Genomic DNA, 18065 nt, shown 5'->3' on the forward strand with positions numbered 1-18065 from the left:
AATTCGTTACAGAATTCTGAAAGTATTGTTCGATGCAGGTGGTTCGGCAAGAACCCTGCAGTAAAGCCCATAGTGTTTGAATATGGCACAGCATCATTGTTAGGGGATCCTCCAATAAAATGATCATGCCCATAATACCAAGATAAATGCAAAGAAAAGTTTTGTGTAGTAAGACCTAGTGGTAATATGAGTCAAACTAAAATAATTGGTAAAAAAAATGTTTGAGTAATGAAGTCCTGGAAAGTTGTCAAATGATGAGACTTTGAGAACATTAGTGGAGTCCACACTTTGGAGTCTAAAGACGTGGGCATGTGGACTGGGTTTTGTCTGAATAATTGTTTGGGATGTGATGATAAAGTCCTGGAATTAATTGTGAAATGGGGTAAAATGTGTTTTACTGCTGAAAATTTTCTCTTTATTACTAGTCCAAGAAAAAAAAATTACTGAACAGAAATATAAAAGTAAAGTATTTTCAAAATTAAAAAAAAGCTGCTACCACACAGTTTGGTGTAATTTATTTATGCCAATTAATAATTGAGGGATGTATGGTAGGTTTCAAAACAGGGGGAGATGCAAAGGCCTGGTTGGGAGGGGCACATGGGGCAGTAGTACCGGGAATCGCTCCTTGTGCCGTGCTTTCTACAAACACGGCATCTTTTTTGGGGATACCTTTGGGTGGGAGTGGAAGGGATGGGGCGAATGAAATGACGCTCGGAAAGTCTCCGGACATCCTCTGACTCGAAGGCTTCCTCCTGTGCCTCCGAGTTAAAGAGGAGGCTCTCAATAATTTTCTCCTGGTATAGGAGGAAAGAGAGCGGTCCTTGAGATTTTTTATAGAGGATGAAGCTATTATAGGTAGCAACCTGTAGGAGATAGATTGCTACCTTTTTATACCAGGTTTTGGTTTTCCGCTTCACTAGATAAGGCTGAAGCACCTGGTCAGACAAATCTACACCTCCCATGAACTTATTGTAGTCTGCGACACAGAGCGGCTTCTGTTTGTCATTGGTGGCGCCCCTGTCCCTGACCGTCACAGTGGTGTCCGCATGCAATGTGGTGAGCATGAAAACATCCTTGCGGTCTCTCCATTTTATGGCAAGAAGATGGTCACTTGCCATTGAGGAGGACGCACCCTTCTCCAGACGTTTAGACACCAACTGTGGGGGTAGACCAACTCTGTTTTTTCTGATTGTTCCACAGGCCCCTGTGTTTGCAGCGTGGAGGGATTTAGAAAGGGGGACACTGGTATAGTAATTATCGGTATACACGTGATAGCCTTTCTCAAGGAAGGGGGTCATTAGCTCCCAAACAATTTTGCCAGGGATGCCAATTGCCTGGGGGCAGTTTGGGGGGTTGATTTGGCGATCCCTCCCTTCGTAAATGAGAAAGGTACACGTGTAACCGGTTGTGCTTTCGCACATTTTGTATAATTTTATACCATATTTGGCACGCTTGGAGGGGATAAATTGGCGGAAAGACAGACGGCCCTTATAGCTCATAAGGGACTCGTCTATAGAAACATTTTTGTCAGGGGTATACGAATTTAGGAAGGTAGTTTTTAGAAGGGATATTAGGGGTCTCAATTTATAAAGTCGGTCATAGTTTGGGTCATTTCTTTGGAGGGCTTGGGAATTATCGTTAAAGTGCAGGAATCGCAAAAGGGTCTCATATCGGGATCGGGTCATGATGGCTGCAAACACAGGGGTGCTGTGCACTGTTTTTGTTGCCCAGTACGAGCGGAGTGTAGATTTTTTCACTAACCCCATGTTAAAAGTTATGCCCAAAAATTTTTTAAGTTCCGGGACATTTGTGGGGATCCAGGAGCGGGAATGGATGGAGGTAGGATGTTGGGATATATATTGACGGGCATATAAATTGGTTTGGTGGACAAATAATTGGAGGACTTCTGGGGTAACATAAATTTGGAAAAAATCTAATGGGGTAAAATTTGTGACATTTACATTTATACCGGGGGTTGCTACAAATGGAGGAATTTGAGGGGAGAAGGACGGGTCAGGATACCATAGTGGCCGGGGAAGGGCACTACTTGGACCTGCCTCTGACGTTTCAGCAGTGACGACCGACTCCGCTACCATCGGGCTGTCGGATCCCGAGGAGGAAGCCGAGTCGTCACCATCCGAAAATCGCTCGATTTCAGAGGCAGACTCTGTATCCGAACCTGAACTGCCGGAGGCAAGAAGCATGTATGCCTGCTCGGCGGTAAATGTTCTCCGCGCCATTACAGTATTTTTCACTGCCTAGCAAAAAAAAGAAAAAAAAATACTACAAATTTTTTTTTTTTTTTTTAAATTTTTGAAAATTTTATTTTTAGATTTTTTTAACCCTAACCCTGATCCTAACCCTGATCCTAACCCTGATCCTAACCCTGATCCTAACCCTGATCTAACCCTGATGCTAACCCTGATCTAACCCTGATATAAGAAAAAAAAAAAATCTAAAATAAAAATTCTAACTAAGGGGGGATTCTGACGGAGGTGATGAGGATATTTGGGGGGGGATATTTTGGGTGAGGATATTGGGGATGAGGATGACTGATTTATAATAAAAATTGGTGTTTTTTTTTCTGACAGAAAAGGCAGCAAATGTAGTCTCTCTCTCTCTTCTCTCCCAGATCAACTACAAGGGAGAGAAGAGGGAGGCAGACCCAAATGCTGCCATTTCCAAAATATTTGGGGTATTTGATCACTGTGATAGGGTCTAACACAGTGTTCAAATGTCAGGAACCAATGAAATTAATTCCTGACGTTGCTAGGTGGAAAGCGGCAGACTTTGGCGGTCGAACTGCGCATGCGCCCGCCATTTTACACGGACACGAGAAGGAGGGGGGCCGGGGGAATGCCGTGGGAACTCGGTAACGAGACCCAGGTACCGGGGGGGGACCGAGAGGGACCGGACAAGGATCGTTCTCTCACATTTGACTGTTAGATCACGTCAAATGTGAGAGAAACCATTAAAATGCATTAAAAACCGGCATTTCATTTTGCAGGTACATGCTTGCCGTTATTCGGTTAATAACGGCGATCACCGTACCTTTAAATGAAAAAACCGGCCTGAACCGTAATCTCCAGGGTCTCAGCTACCCCTGGCAGCTGAGACCCCGGAAATTTTCCGACTCTGGGGGGCGCTAGACCCTTTTTTCCGACCGCCGTTAAAAAGCGGCGGATCGGAAAAAGTACCCTAATATGCCGCCGTTAAAAGGCGTATCGGCGGTCGTAAAGGGGTTAATAGCATATGTATCATAAGTATGTTGCTCCCATTTTGCAACCTTCAGATAGAGTTATAAGCTTTCATTATGTTCTTCACACCTTTCAGTATAAATGCACCTCGAGTATATAGACTATAAGGCTATGTGCGCACGTTGCGTACTAGCCCTGCAGAAATTTCTGCAGCGATCTGAAGAGCACACGTGCGCTTCAAATCGCTTCAGAAAATGTCCGTAGAGAAAAAAAAAAAAGCCGATTCCATGCGCTCTGCCTGCAGCTCCTGCCATAGACAGAGCAGGAGCTGCCGGCAAAGCGCACAGAAGAAGTGACATGTCACTTCTTAGAACGCAGCGCTTCGGGCAGCAGCCGAAGCGCTGTGCTCTAAGACGCCACGTGCGCACGGCCCCTGCACAATCTCCATAGACTGTGCAGGGGACGCAGGACGCATGCAGTTACGCTGCGCTACAAAGCGCAGCGTAACTGCATGTATTTACGCAATGTGCGCACATAGCCTAACACTGCATAGTCTGCTGCTCACTCTGATATGTGTGTGTGTGTGTGTGTGTATGTGTGTGTGTGTGTCTGTGTGTGTGAATTTACAATGAAGAATCTGCCCCCTCCAGGTAATAAAGCAGCTAATCTTTCATTTTAAATAAAAAATTTAAATTTCATAATATTTTATATTTTCACATAACCACTTTCTAATTGCTTCGCTTTGGGTGGAATTTTTTAAATAAGTCCTGTTAAAATTTGGCCTCTTTAGCAGAGCTTCCTTTTATGCATCACAACTGGAAGGCCACCAAATTCCACCAAATGAACTCAAATGACCTAGTAATTGCTAGGGTTTCTCAGTCTATATCCTTAGAGTTCCCCCCTGTGAGCGCAATGTATAATAGACACAGTTTTGACAATATATTGGTTAATAAGGCAGTAGGAAATTGCAGTATACTTTCTGCTGACTTGCAATAAACATTGGTGATTGCTATATAAAAGGTTCTATAAAGAAGAACCAGTTATAAGAAACAGATCAGCAAAATACTATAATAAGATGTAATATTTTTATAATGATACATGTTATTAATTCCAATAATTGAAACATAAAAATGGGAAAACTCTAGCTTGCAGTACGGCAGAAGGACGTATGGAAATGATAGGTTGTGTTACAGCTGGCTGAGATGTTGAAAAGTTATTAGAATTTCCTCTTCTTTATAGAACACATACAATTTTATACATGGAATCTCCTATCCCCAAAAACACATGTTAAAGAGATAACAAACATCTTGGAAGCAAGAAGTAGCTATCCTGAGAAAACCAATAAAAGAAACTGGGCCCACAAGTTCTGAAGAAGCCTTACAAAAGTAATATGAGACCCAAGATGGTGTCTGTAAAGATAATCAAGATGTTGTGTAAAACATCATAAAAAGGAGCATACGTAAGCTTTAAAATGAAACCTGGATTTGGAAACTTAGCAGGAAAGCAAGAAAGCACAATAAATAGGCCCAAAACCCATCTTATCAGCTCATCGATGGAGTTACACATCAAGAATGAGGAACATATTTTGTTTAGTTATTACTGATGAAAAACAGGACACAAAATGTCAAACACACTGTCTTATTCTCCAGTTCATTTCATTTTTCCCTCAATTAGCCAACGATAATTCTCAGATTTTTGCTCTCAAGGTAGTGAAATCCGTGCAAGGAATTCAATTGCTGACAAGGGTGACTGATCTTGATCCAATGTTATGGCAAACTGTTGTATCTACCATTTCCTCACATATGGATATAGGTATTATTGTCCTCTGTGTCAGGGTATGAAAAGCTAAATACTGCAAGCACTCTGGCCCTTTGTGGGAACTGCTAAATTGGAAGGTATGCTAAATTGTTGTCAATTCACATCTGTAACAGAAGGTAAAGACACAAAGCAGAAAGATGGGAGATGGTCATATATTGCAAGACTCCTAGTTTGTCCCCAGGCTCGTTGCTCTCAGGGTTTTAGAAATGTTAAACAAAATTGCTAGAAAGTCCTTTTTCTTCATATTTTATAAACATGGTAAGCCCTTTTAAAGATGGTTTAAGGATATGGGCAGTTGAGGTAATGATAATGCTAATGAAATATGGATTCAATTTAGGATGTTTCTATATTTAGTATAACTATAATTACAAAAATATTGGGACACTGTAAATTGTAAAGAACACAAGAAAACAATGGTATGGAAATCTCTTTTCGACAATTTTTATTCACAAAAGAACAGATAGAACATAAATCAGAAGTTGAACGTTAGACGTATTTCCATTTCATTTGAAAGAAATAGCTAATTTAGGTATAGATGGCAGTAACACATCTCAAAAAAGTTGGGATATGACTATGTCTGCCATTGTGTAGCATCCCCTTTTCTTTTTACAACAGTCAGTAAACGTCTGGGAAGTGAAGGGACCAATTTCTGGAGTTTGGGGAGAGTAATGTCCCATTTTTGTCTGATGTAGAATTCTCAGTGCTCCACAGTCCTGAGTCTACTTTGCCGGATTTTTTATTTTAGAATGTGCCAATTGTTTTCTATTACTAAAAGGTCTGGACTGCAGATGGCCAGTTCATCACCCAAACTCTTTTTCTGGTATACCATGCTGTTGTGGCGGAGCCACTATGCAGTTTGGTATTCTCTTGTTGAAATAAACAAGGTCTTATTTCTGGAAGTATTCCTGAGCCTAAGCAGTGATTTGCAAGACTGAAACATGCCTGTTTTAATGTAGTGTAACCTGAGAACCGGTAAATTAATTCTCTAGAATCTCTAAATTTCTTTAAAAAATGATGTATTTGGATGTAAATTGGATGGTAATATATTCAAAGTCTTTGCAATTTTACGTTTTGGAACATTTATTTAAAATTGTTCCAACATTTTTAGACGTATTTGTTCACAGTTTGTTGAACCTCTGACCTTCTTTGCTTTTGAGAGACTCTGCCTCGCTAGCATGCTCTTTATAAATACAATCATGTAATTTAGTTGATGAATATAACTAGGGAAGAGAGTGCAAATAGAGCCTTACCTGGTAGATGTATCACGCACAAACACTAACGGCTGCCCCAGTCCAACCTGGAGTATCACAACAATAATGTAGAGAAGAAGGGGTTAATGCTGTGCTGCTGATGAGAACTCGATTTATTTCCAATCAACTATTTGATTTCTCGGTGGCATCGAAGCATTAACATCATCTTCTCTCCATTGATGATTGACCCTCCAACATTTTTCATTAGTACCAGTTACTTTTCCAGACTTTTCTTAACTTAAGGGGGCTTTACACGCTGCGACATTGCTAATGCGAACTCGTTGGGGTCACGGAATTGGTGACGCACATCTAGCCGCATTAGCGATGCCGTTGCGTGTGACACCGATGAGCGATTTTGCATCGTTGCAAAAACGTGCAAAATCGCTCATCGGTGACATGGGGGTCCATTCTCAAAAATCGTTACTGCAGCAGTAACGAGGTTGTTCCTCGTTCCTGTGGCAGCACACATCGCTCCGTGTGACACCGCAGGAACGAGGAATCTGTCCTTACCTGCCTCCCGGCCGCTATGCGGAAGGAAGGAGGTGGGCGGGATGTTACGTCCCGCTCAGCTCCGCCCCTCCGCTGCTATTGGGCGGCCGCTCAGTGACGTCGCTGTGACGCCGCACGGATCGCCCCCTTAGAAAAGAGGCAGTTTGCCGGTCACAGCGACGTCGCCGGGCAGGTAAGTATGTGTGACGGGTCTGGGCGATGTTGTGCGGCACGGGCAGCGATTTGCCCGTGTCGTGCAACAGATGGGGGCGGGTACCCACACTAGCGATATCGGGACCGATATCGCAGTGTATAAAGCCCGCTTTAGTCCTAACGTTTTTTTAGATGTACTGTTGCCATCAATATGAGCTATGTTTTTCAAATGAAATGGAAAAACGTCTAACTTTCTGATCTGTGTTCTATTTTCTGTTGTGATTAAAATATGGCTTTGAGGGATTTCTAGATCATTGCATTCTTGGTTTTCTTCATATTTTACACAACGCCCCGACTTTTTTGGAATTGGAGTCATAATTTTAAATATCTGTTTACATAAGCATTTGATTTTATGTAAAAGTTATATATATGAAAAACAGTAACCATGGTTATTATACACAGTGGAAACAAAAAGTCTACATACCCCTGTTAAACTGCCAAGTCAATGTCATGTAAAAAAATGAAACTGAAAAAAAATATTTCTCAACTTTTGCCACCTTAAATGTTCCCTATATTCTGTACAATTCAATTGGAAAATTAACTGAAATGTATTTGGGTGGAAAAAGAAAATTAAATGCCTAAACCAATGTGGTTTTTCCCACCTTTAAAGGAATAATATGTTGAAGTAACCTTTGAATTTACAACAGCATTCAGTCTTTTGGGTAGAAGTCTATCTGCGTGACACTTCTAGAATTGGTAATCTTTTCCTACTTCCTAGCAATAGTGCTCCAAATCTGTCAACTTGTGAGGGTATCTCCTGATTACAGCACCCTATCAGAACACCCAATAGTTTTTCATTTGGATTCAGGTCTAGGCTCTAGCTTCGCCATTCCAAAACTTTGATCTTCTAAAGGAAAAAAAACATTTTGTTTCTTCTTTTGGAGATATGCTTAGGGTTGTTGTCATGATGAGAGATGAAATTCCGCTTCATCTTTAGATTTTAAGCAGATGCCTGAAGATTTTGATGGAAAACTTGACTGATATTCGGAACTGTTCATACTCTCCACCTTGAATAAAGCCCCAGATGCAGCCCCAAAGCATATTGCTTCCACCACACCTCAATATGACTATGATGTTAATTTGATAATGTGATAAGTTGGCTTTGCACCAAACATACCTGTTGGAAATATGTCCAAAAAGTTCAATCTTGGTCTCATCAGGGCATAATACATTTTCCCACGTTTTTAACAGATCTGATGTAGGTTTTGGCAAAACATACTCGGGCTTGGATGTTTTCCTTTGTTAGAAGGCTTCTATCTTCCACCCTAACCCACTGGCCAGACATTTGACAAATAAGGGAGATTATTGTCACATGCAGTACACAACCTGTTCTTGTCAGCTCCTTTATAGTTGCTCTTGACAGTCGCCCAAAGGAATTTCCTTCTTAGCTTTTCATCAATTTTTGAGGGACGTCCAGTTTAAGGTAATGTCACTGTAATGCCAAATTTAAGCGACTTTTTGATGACCATCTTTAGTGTTCCATGGTATATATAATGCATTAAAAAATTTTTGTACCATTCTCCTGCTGATAACTTTCAACAATGAGATCTATGGCTTTTGTTATAAAATGCAACTTAGAAAATGACAGGAAAATCCACCTAGAAAAACCAAACTTATGGCAATTTGTACTGACTACTATCTAACATGACTTCAAATGTGATTGGCTAATTCTGAACACAATATAAAAAATATAGAAATGTGGCACTCCTTCTATAGTCGCTGGTGCTTGGATAGGGTCCCACCCCAGATCAAAAAATTGAAAAAAATCCAGCACTCAAAGCATTCAACTGAAATCGTTTTATATTTTATTCATTGAACTGTGTAATTATTAAAGACGTTTCGGTCATCCGACCTTCATCAGTTTACACTACAATAAAAAGATACATAAAAGATTTTTAAGTATACAGAAATAATGGCATTATACAATCATGGTAACAAAAAAGGGCAGAAATATTCACCACATTATAATGCATGAATCATGAACTATGATATACAAAAAATGTCAACAAAAAGAAAAAAATGAAGAATCTGTCAGTTGAGCCGCTTCACTAGCAGATATAATGTCCACCTAAAGATATAATTGAAATACAGATAAAATGTAGCATAATAGAACCATTATACAACAAAAGGGGAACCAAACAGGAAACCCAAAAATTTATCCAAAAATGTGTATCTTGCTAATATAGAAGGACAAAGAGCCTAAGCACCAGCACTGAGACACTATTCTACTCTAATAAAACAGACAATACACAGAAATACCAAGCAATGAACACTCACCAGAAAGGGCTCTGTAGAAATATATGAAAAAGCTGGACCAGAGGAAAAAGCTGCCCGTCCGGGTCTGCAGTCAATGTAATCTGACAGTCCAATGTCCAGATTTAAATAGACCGCTCAATTAGCTCATTAACAAGTTACAGAGCGTCACTTCCGGTCTGGGGACCGGAAGTGACGTCACGGAGCGTCACTTCCGGTCCGAAAACCGGGAGTGACGTCACCGGCTGGCAATGTGTAAATCCTGATGGTTGGCAACTGTAGACATACACAGACAGCCACTCCTCACCGCGGAACGTCACTTTGTAGTGTAAACTGATGAAGGTCGGATGACCGAAACGTCTTTAATAATTACACAGATCAATGAATAAAATATAAAACGATTTCAGTTGAATGCTTTGAGTGCTGGATTTTTTTCAATTTTTTAATTCTGAACACAACCACATCCAAAATTATAAGAGGGTGTTAATTTCCGCTGCATTCAAAATTATTTTAATTTGCTTCTCAATACATTTACACAAATTATGGGTGATATTAAAGGTGGAAAAAGTTTTACATACAGTGGGGAAAATAAGTATTTGATACACTGCCGATTTTGCAAGTTTTCTCATCTACCAAGAATGGAGAGGTCTGTAATTTTTAATGTAGGTACACTTCAACTGTGACAGAGAGAATAAAAAAAATACAGAATATCAAATTGTATGATTTGTAAATAATTAATTTGAATTTTATTGCATAATATAAGTTTGTCATACAAGCGAAAAACAGAACTTCATATTTGGTACAGAAACCTTTGTTTGCAATCACAGAGGTCAGATGTTTCCTGTAGGTCTTGACCGAGTTTGCACATACTGCAGCAGGGATTGTGGCCCATTCCTCCATACAGGTCTTACAGGTTTTAAGGCTGTTAGTAAGCAACAATGAGTTTCAGCTCCCTCCAAAGATTTTCTATTGGGTTCAGGTATGGAGACTGGCTAGGCCACTCCAGGACCTTGAAATGTTTCTTATGAAGCTACTCGTTAGTTGCCCTGGATGTGTGTTTTGGGTCATTGTCATGCTTTAAGATTCAGCCATGACCCATCTTCCATGCTCTTACTGATGGAAGGAGGTTGCTGGTCAAAATCGGGCAATTCATAACCCCATTCATTCTCCCTTCAATATGGTGCACTCGTCCTGTCCGTCCCTTTTGCTGAAAAGCACCCCTCAAAGTATGACTTTTCTACCACCATGCTTTATGGTAGGGAAGGTTTTCTTGGGGTTGTACTGATCCTTCTCCCTCCAAACACAGCAAGTGGAGTTTATTTCAAAATGTTCTATTTTGGTCTCATCTGACCACATGACCTTCTCCCATGCCTACTCTGCATCATCCAGATAGTCACTGGCAACCTTCAATCGGGCCTGGACATTTTCTGGAGTGAGCAGGGGGACCTTCCGTGCCTTGCATTGACTAGGTCCTCCCATGTAGTTCTGAGCTGATTCCTGACCTTTCATAGAATCATCCTTACCCCAAGAGGCGAGATCTTGCATAGAGCCCCAGATCGAGTAAAATTGACACTCATTTTGTGTTTCTTCCATTTTCTAATAATTGTGCCAACAATAGTTGACTTTTCACTAATCTGTTTGCCTATTGTCCTGTAACCCATCCTAGTTTTGTGCAGGTCTATAATTTTGTCCCTGGTGTCCTTAGACAGCTTTTTGGTCTTAGCCATGGTGAAGAGGTTGGAGTGTGATTTATTGAGTGTGTGGACAGGAGTCTTTCATAAAGGTAATGAGTTCAAACAGGTGCAATTAATACAGTTAATGACTGCAGAGTAGGAGGCCTTCTTAATGCAAAATAACAGGTCTGTGTGAGAGCCAGAATTCTTGCTGGTTTGTAGGTGATCAAATACTTATTTCATGCAATAAAATGCAAATTAATTATTTAGAAATCATACAATGTGATTTTCTGGGTTTTTTTTTTGTTTTTTTTAATTCTGTTTGTCATAGTTGAAGTGTATTTAGGATAAACATTACAGACCTCTCCATTCTTTGTAGGTGGGAAAAATTGCAAAATCAGCAGTGTATAAAATTACCTATTTTCTCCACTGTTTATTATAAGTATTTTGTACATATTGCACCCAATTTACAACCTTCTTTTGTGAATGAGACTTTCACTCTTCCATCCTTCATACTTGCAGTTAATAAATAATAATAAAAATGGTCCATGGTCCCAAAAGTCATTAGTGATAACAACTGGCAATCCTGGCCAGGAAGTACCATATTTTTCGGATTATAAGACGCACTTTTCCTTCCAAATTTTTGAGAGCTGCGACTTAAAATCTGAATGTAGCTTACCCGGGGGGTGGTGAAGAAGGGTCACAGGAGGCAGGGGCAAAGCTGTGCAGCAGGCGGCGCTGCTCTGTACAGGGGCTGTGTGGCGCAGCTCTGATCTGTACAGCATGGGTCTGCTCTGTGCGGTGCGGCCCTGCTATGTGTGGCGTGGCCCTGCCCTATGCTGGGCTGCTCTGCTATGTGTGGGGCTGCTCTTTATGGCGAGCAGTGAGGCATGTGTCATTCTGAAGATGCTGGCAGTGCAGGCTTCAAATAATGGCAGCCGGAGTCGGCGTGTGCGCAGATGGAGCTCTTGACTCAAGCTCTGAATCTGCGCAAGTGCCGAATATGGCCACCATTTCTTTGAAGCCTGTACCGCCGACATCTTCAGAATGGCCCGTGCCTCACTGCCTGTCGCACAGAGCAGCTCCGGTACAGAGCATCCATGGTACAGAGCATCCATGGTACAGAGCAGCCATGGTACAGAGCAGCCCTGGCACAGAGCAGACCTGGCACAGAGCAGACCTGGCACAGAGCAGCCGCACACCACACAGCGCCGTCACAGAGCAGCCCCTCTGCACTGCCTACAGCATTGCCGTACTTCAGCACCACCCCTGCCTCCTGTTACCCCCGCTCCAACACCGCTGCCCCACCTCCCTGGTAAGATATCACCGGCTTATAAAACAGACCCCATAATTATTTATTTTTTTTACCTTTTTTCTCTTTAAATTTGGAGTGCGTCTTATAATCCGGTGCGTCTTACAAAACGAAAAATATGGCATCTCTAAACTGAGGCCTAACTTTTGCCTTCAGTATTTACAACTAAAGACCCTGATTACATTGGCCAAATCCTCCTATTTCAGCAGAATGTGTAGCCATTAAAAATGCCAGTGGACATCTTCAACAGATGATATTGAGGAAAAAAAGACTTTTCCGCAAAGGTTTTCAACTTGACTTTTTATTTCTTCTTGACAGCTTACCAAAAAGTCACGGACAGACACATTGGTAACTATAATAAATTATTAAGATTATAAAGTGAATTATGTGTATCTTCAGCTGAAAAAAAATCATGGGCATCTTACATTTTTTTTTTAAGAACAGGTCAAAAAACTGCCTTAATTTTACAGAATGTCCAGGAATTTCAGGACTGTAGGCAACCTAAGCCACAACAAATTTTCTCATCTGATTCTTGAGCCTGTTTTAAGGGGTACTTTGCACGCTGCGACATCGCAGGCCGATGCTGCGATTCCGAGCGCGATAGTCCCCGCCCCCGTCGCAGCTGCGATATCCTTGTGATAACTGCCATAGCGAACATTATCGCTACGGCAGCTTCACATGGACTCACCTGTCCTGCGACCGTCGCTCTGGCCGGCGACCCGCCTCCTTATTAAGGGGGCGGGTCGTATGGCGTCACTGCGACATCACACAGCAGGCGGCCAATAGGAGCGGAGGGGCGGAGATGAGCGGGATGTAAACATCCCGCCCACCTCCTTCCTTCCGCATATCCTATGGAAGCCGCAGTGACGCCGGTAGGAGATGTTCCTCGCTCCTGCGGCTTCACACACAGCGATGTGTGCTGCCGCATCAACGAGGAACAACATCGGACCGTCGCGTCAGCGTAATCATGGATTACGCCGACGCTGCACCGATGATATGATTACGACGCTTTTGCGCTCGTTAATCGTATCATCGAGCCTTTACACACTACGATGTCGCATGCGATGCCGGAAGTACGTCATTTTCAATTTGACCCCACCGACATCGCACCTGCGATGTCGTAGTGTGCAAAGCCCGCCTTACCATGCAAGCAGAGCTGAGCAGAGCATACATTTAAGGCCGCTTTACACGCTGCGACATCGCTCAAGCGATCTCGTTGGGGTCACGAAATTTGTGACGCACATCCGGTCGCTTTAGCAATGCCGTTGCGTGTGACACCTTTGCAAAAACGTGCAAAATCGCTCATCGGCGACATGGGGGTCCATTCTCAAATATCGTTGCTGCAGCAGTAACGAAGTTGTTCCTCGTTCCTGCGGCAGCACACATCGGTACGTGTGACACCGCAGGAACGAGGATCCTCTCCTTACCTGCCTCCCGCCCGCAATGCATAAGGAAGGTGGTGGGCGGGATGTTACGTCCTGCTCATCTCCGCCCCTCCACTTCTATTGGGCGGCGGTTCAGTGACGCAGCTGTGACGTCGCTATGATGCTGAACGAACCGCCCCCTTAGAAAGGAGGCGTTTCGCCGGTCACAGCGACGTCGCAGGGCAGGTAAGTAGTGTGACGTGTCTGGGCGATGTTGTGCGCCACGGGCAGCGATTTGCCCATGTTGCACAACCGATGGGGGCGGGTACCCATGCTAGCGATATCGGTCATGATATCGCAGCGTGTAAAGCGGCCTTTAGGGGTTGGGAGAGATAGTTATCCGAAAGCTCTATAAAGCTCTATAACTTAGTATCCTATGTTATAGAATCTTCCATGATAGATGGAGCTGTTCATATCCATAAGATTTATAATAAATTTCTCTCAAACTAAAACATTTTGTTGTACTCCCCCACACTTTATTGAAACTTACTCCAAAAGCAGTTCTCTGGCTGAAATGATGAAAAAAAAGACTTTATAGGACTGCAATAAGGTCATTCCAAAGAAGCTAAACATCTATCACTGGTTTTCAGAGGAGCACAGTCAGAACTATAAAGTAAGCAAACATTTAAGTGACAGCATACTGCATAGCCCGGAAAGCGTAAGATTCCTGCTTTCAAAGGGATCATAGTCACAACTTGCTATGCTGATGTTTGTAATTTTCTGCTAAGAAAAAAATATTGCAAGGAAACTAAGTTGTTTGCCATCGGAGTTTAAGCAAGAACCCAGCAGCAGCTCACGTCAGTGCTGAAATGGTACATTGTGTAACTCGTAGAGAGATTAAAACGCACATCCATTACGAGTGCTTTATCTTTAACGGATTGTTTTAGCTGATTTGTACTATTATATTGTGTTACATAACAGAAAGTGTATAGGACAAACTTGGCACTGGCACACATGGCACATGTGCAGCTGGTTCAGCCACACAGGGGCTCACTTGCACTGCTGGTTCCTTAGATGCCCCCTGTGATACAGCTCAGAAAATGCTTTCATTAATACTTGATTAAGGGTTTGCTTTTTATTTTAAGCATGAGATTCAAACTCACAACCTCTAGCATGGCAGGAAGGCGCTTTAGCTGTGAGCCACAGGGAACACTACTAAGAATAGGAATTTTTTCTTATATAAAGAGCTAAATTGTATTACAAAATGTTTTTCTTCTTTACATGCATAGTGTACTGGTACATAGAGATTCAGCTGTATATGATACTGCATTTCTATGTACCTGTATATTAGAGGTAATACAAAAATATACATTTCCTTCCTACACAATCACTTTTTTAAAAGAAACTTAACAAATCAAAAAATAACATGGAAATAATTATCTCTGTAATCGTAACAACCTGTACAACGCAGAGAACGGATTATTTACAGTGATCAATAAATAGCATAAAAAATGGCATGACTTTTTTTTTTTTTATTAAATCCATAAACAAAGTTAACACAAATGTAACTCTTACAGATGTCTTTGGCAAAATGGCACTTAAAAAATGACAGCTCGTTTGCAAATAAACACAACACCTACTATACTGAAGCTTTTGTAAGAATAGAAGGGTATTGTTACAACTGTGAATGAATGAACAAAAAAAATCGTCTGGTTGTCTGAATAAACATATTACAAAAATGTCACTGTGTATTTGCATGTGTTATGTGTATAAACTGTATACATATCTTATTTATGGTTGTGTATATGTATGCACTGTGCATAAGCTTCCTTAATGTGTAGATGTGTGTCTGATCTTGATCCCTAGTTTTTCCAAAAGAAAAATTAGACTATGACGCTGCGTTTTTGGCCACAAAAAACGCAAAAAAATGCGCCCGCTTCAAATATGCACTGGTAAAAAAACGCATGCGTTTTTACTGCGTTTCGGTGCATTTTTGGCTGCGTTCTGCTGCATTTTTGCTTACTGTGTTTCTCCGTGTTTTTCCAATGCAATGCATGGGTGAAAAATGCAGTAAAATGCAGCAAACAATTCACATGTCCATTTTTTTGTTAGCTCAAAAACACAGCTAAAAAAAAAAGTTGTATGCGGACAACAAAAATGAAAACTCATAGACTTTGCTGGGGAAGCAAAATCATGCAGTTTTGATCCCCAAAACGCGCAAAAATGCCGCGAAAAACGCTCAGTGCGCACATAGCCATAGGACGTTTCTCATTTTTCTTTAACCCCTTTATGACCAAGGACGTACCAGTACGTCCTTGGTCATGTCCCTGATATTGATGCGAACTCAAGCCCTGAGCTTGCATCTTTCTCTGCACATGTTGGCTGATTTGATCAGCCGACATGTGCAGCTAACAGGCACGGGTGGATGGGAGGTGAAGGGCTTAACTCTCAATGCATCTACAATACTAATACATACCATATAAGTATTATAATGTCAACATTGTACACTTTCTGCACTAATACATTACTATTGGATATTCTTGCTCACGTGTCAAACGACATTTACAACTACCTGTATTTACTACCATGAGATATAAACAAATTGTCAGATATGCAGTATTCCCAGTGTTCACACATAATTCCCTAATACATAAACACAGACAAATATATAAATTGTTATTTGAGCTATGGAAAATGTGTTTGAACCTTGTCTAGCTCCATGGGAGACATACCTGCATGCTATGCTTAACCACATTCTAATTAGTCAAGCCTGTTTAGGGACTTAAATTAAATTAGTGGTAACTTTCTAACTAGTAGGCCTCAATCGGCAGGGTATCGGTTATCAAGAATCCTATAGATTTCAATTTTCTGTAGGTTAGAGGATCCCTTCAAATTAAGCTGTAGACAAATATCCAAGTTTCCACATCATACTAAAAGCAATAAATGAAAAAAGACCTGTGCTTTACAAACAATCTCTATCCAATCAAAAACCCCAATTAGAAAAACTGTAAGGTCTGGAGGGTTCCTGTTAATCATAGGTAGCCCCTGCTACTTTGATCATAAGCTACCTACATATGGAGTTATACAGTTTAGGTTTTCCTAAAAATCTTGAAAATTTAGGGTTGAACTACCATGAGATCTAAAAAGCTTAGGGTTGAATTAGCATAGGAAAACAGTGATATGGTTTCTAGTGATTAAAGAAATGTTTGTTAAGGAGCTTGGCTTCCATGTTAAATAAAAAAGTCTCTATTAAAATGTATAGTGCATGGGGTAACTTACCTTTGATCTTAAAGCAAGGTATAGGCACAGTACATTCCTCCTTGATGTGAGGTTTTGTTTTAGGACTGCAGCCCCCTGTATGTATGCCTCTGTGATCAATGCAGAGAACTACTCGATACCTCAGTCCATGACCACAGGTAACGGTGCACTAGAAAACAATGTATAAGCAAATGTTCCCATTTATTCAGTCGTGTGGCTTGTCATCCTTATTTTAGTTTTTCATTGTCACACAGATCTATAATCAATATTCATTTTTATCTCTCACTAGTATGAAATGAAAAAGTGCTGAAAAGCAAGTATTTAGTATGTGACACTCACCGGAGACCATTCTTGCGCGAACCATTTTGGACAATCAAAAATATTGCATGGTTGGACTATTGGCATCTTTGGCGTGTACATACATTTCCATTCTTCCACAGGACTAATTTGCCCCTGCATGTCTTCTTCCACACAGGAGACTGTTCGGCTTTGAATCCCTCCACCACAAGATGAGGAGCAAGCAGTCCAGGGTGTGCTTTCCCATCTAAGGAAGAAACATAAAAGGTCTATCTGTTTCAGTACGTAGGTTAGAAGTTTAATCCCTGAGGGTGCACTTACACTTGGCAATTATCGTCAGTGAGTGTTCATGCTCGATGATTGGGGAATGTAAATAAGAACTCTATCACTCAACGCACAAGCAAAATTCTCATTCGTTGGATTAAATACTTTTTATGAATTCAGAAGTCCTGTGCCACGTTGAGTATTTTTGCCTTGCGTATTTGGTGAAGATTTCTTTTTTTCTGCACCAAATATGCAAGGGAAAAATAAGCAACGTGGGCACAGCACTTCTGAATTCTCATAGACTTTGCTCTCTTCACAATGGACATGCAGATTTCTGAAAATACTCGTCAAAACTACACAGCGTTGCCACTGGGCCTTTGAGTGGTCATACACAATCAATACATATTGAGAGATATTGCTGCATTTGGACAGAAAGAACACTCAATCATGATTATACATGTTGATTCCAGCTTGTTAGCAGTGCCTCCAGCCACCCACCATTCGAGGAACTCCAGCACTGTTTCATGTGCTTAGATACATAGTGCAGAGAACACCACAGTGCTGTGGCACTTGAAGGAGGTACAGCGTTAAAGAGTAACCTTGCGTTTAACTAATTAATTTTACGTATCAATAGCATGCATGAAAATAAGAAATTTTGTAATATACACTGAACAAAA

The 18065-nt window shown here is 41.3% G+C and overlaps 1 protein-coding gene across 3 annotated transcripts in view; it reads right to left on the minus strand.

Moving 5' to 3' along the window:
* ADAMTSL1 (ADAMTS like 1) overlaps positions 1 to 18065 on the minus strand; it is a 483577-nt gene that overhangs the window by 202850 nt on the left and 262662 nt on the right. For all 3 annotated transcript variants that reach the window (XM_075316452.1, XM_075316459.1, XM_075316466.1), the window contains exons 11-12: positions 17167 to 17371; positions 16849 to 16996 (exon numbers count right to left, since the gene is read on the minus strand). In XM_075316452.1, the coding sequence (XP_075172567.1) occupies positions 16849 to 16996; positions 17167 to 17371 (353 nt within the window). The remainder of the gene's footprint in view (positions 1 to 16848; positions 16997 to 17166; positions 17372 to 18065) is intronic.

The sequence above is a fragment of the Anomaloglossus baeobatrachus genome, chromosome 1, assembly GCF_048569485.1.
Source record: "Anomaloglossus baeobatrachus isolate aAnoBae1 chromosome 1, aAnoBae1.hap1, whole genome shotgun sequence".
NCBI lineage: Eukaryota > Metazoa > Chordata > Amphibia > Anura > Aromobatidae > Anomaloglossus > Anomaloglossus baeobatrachus.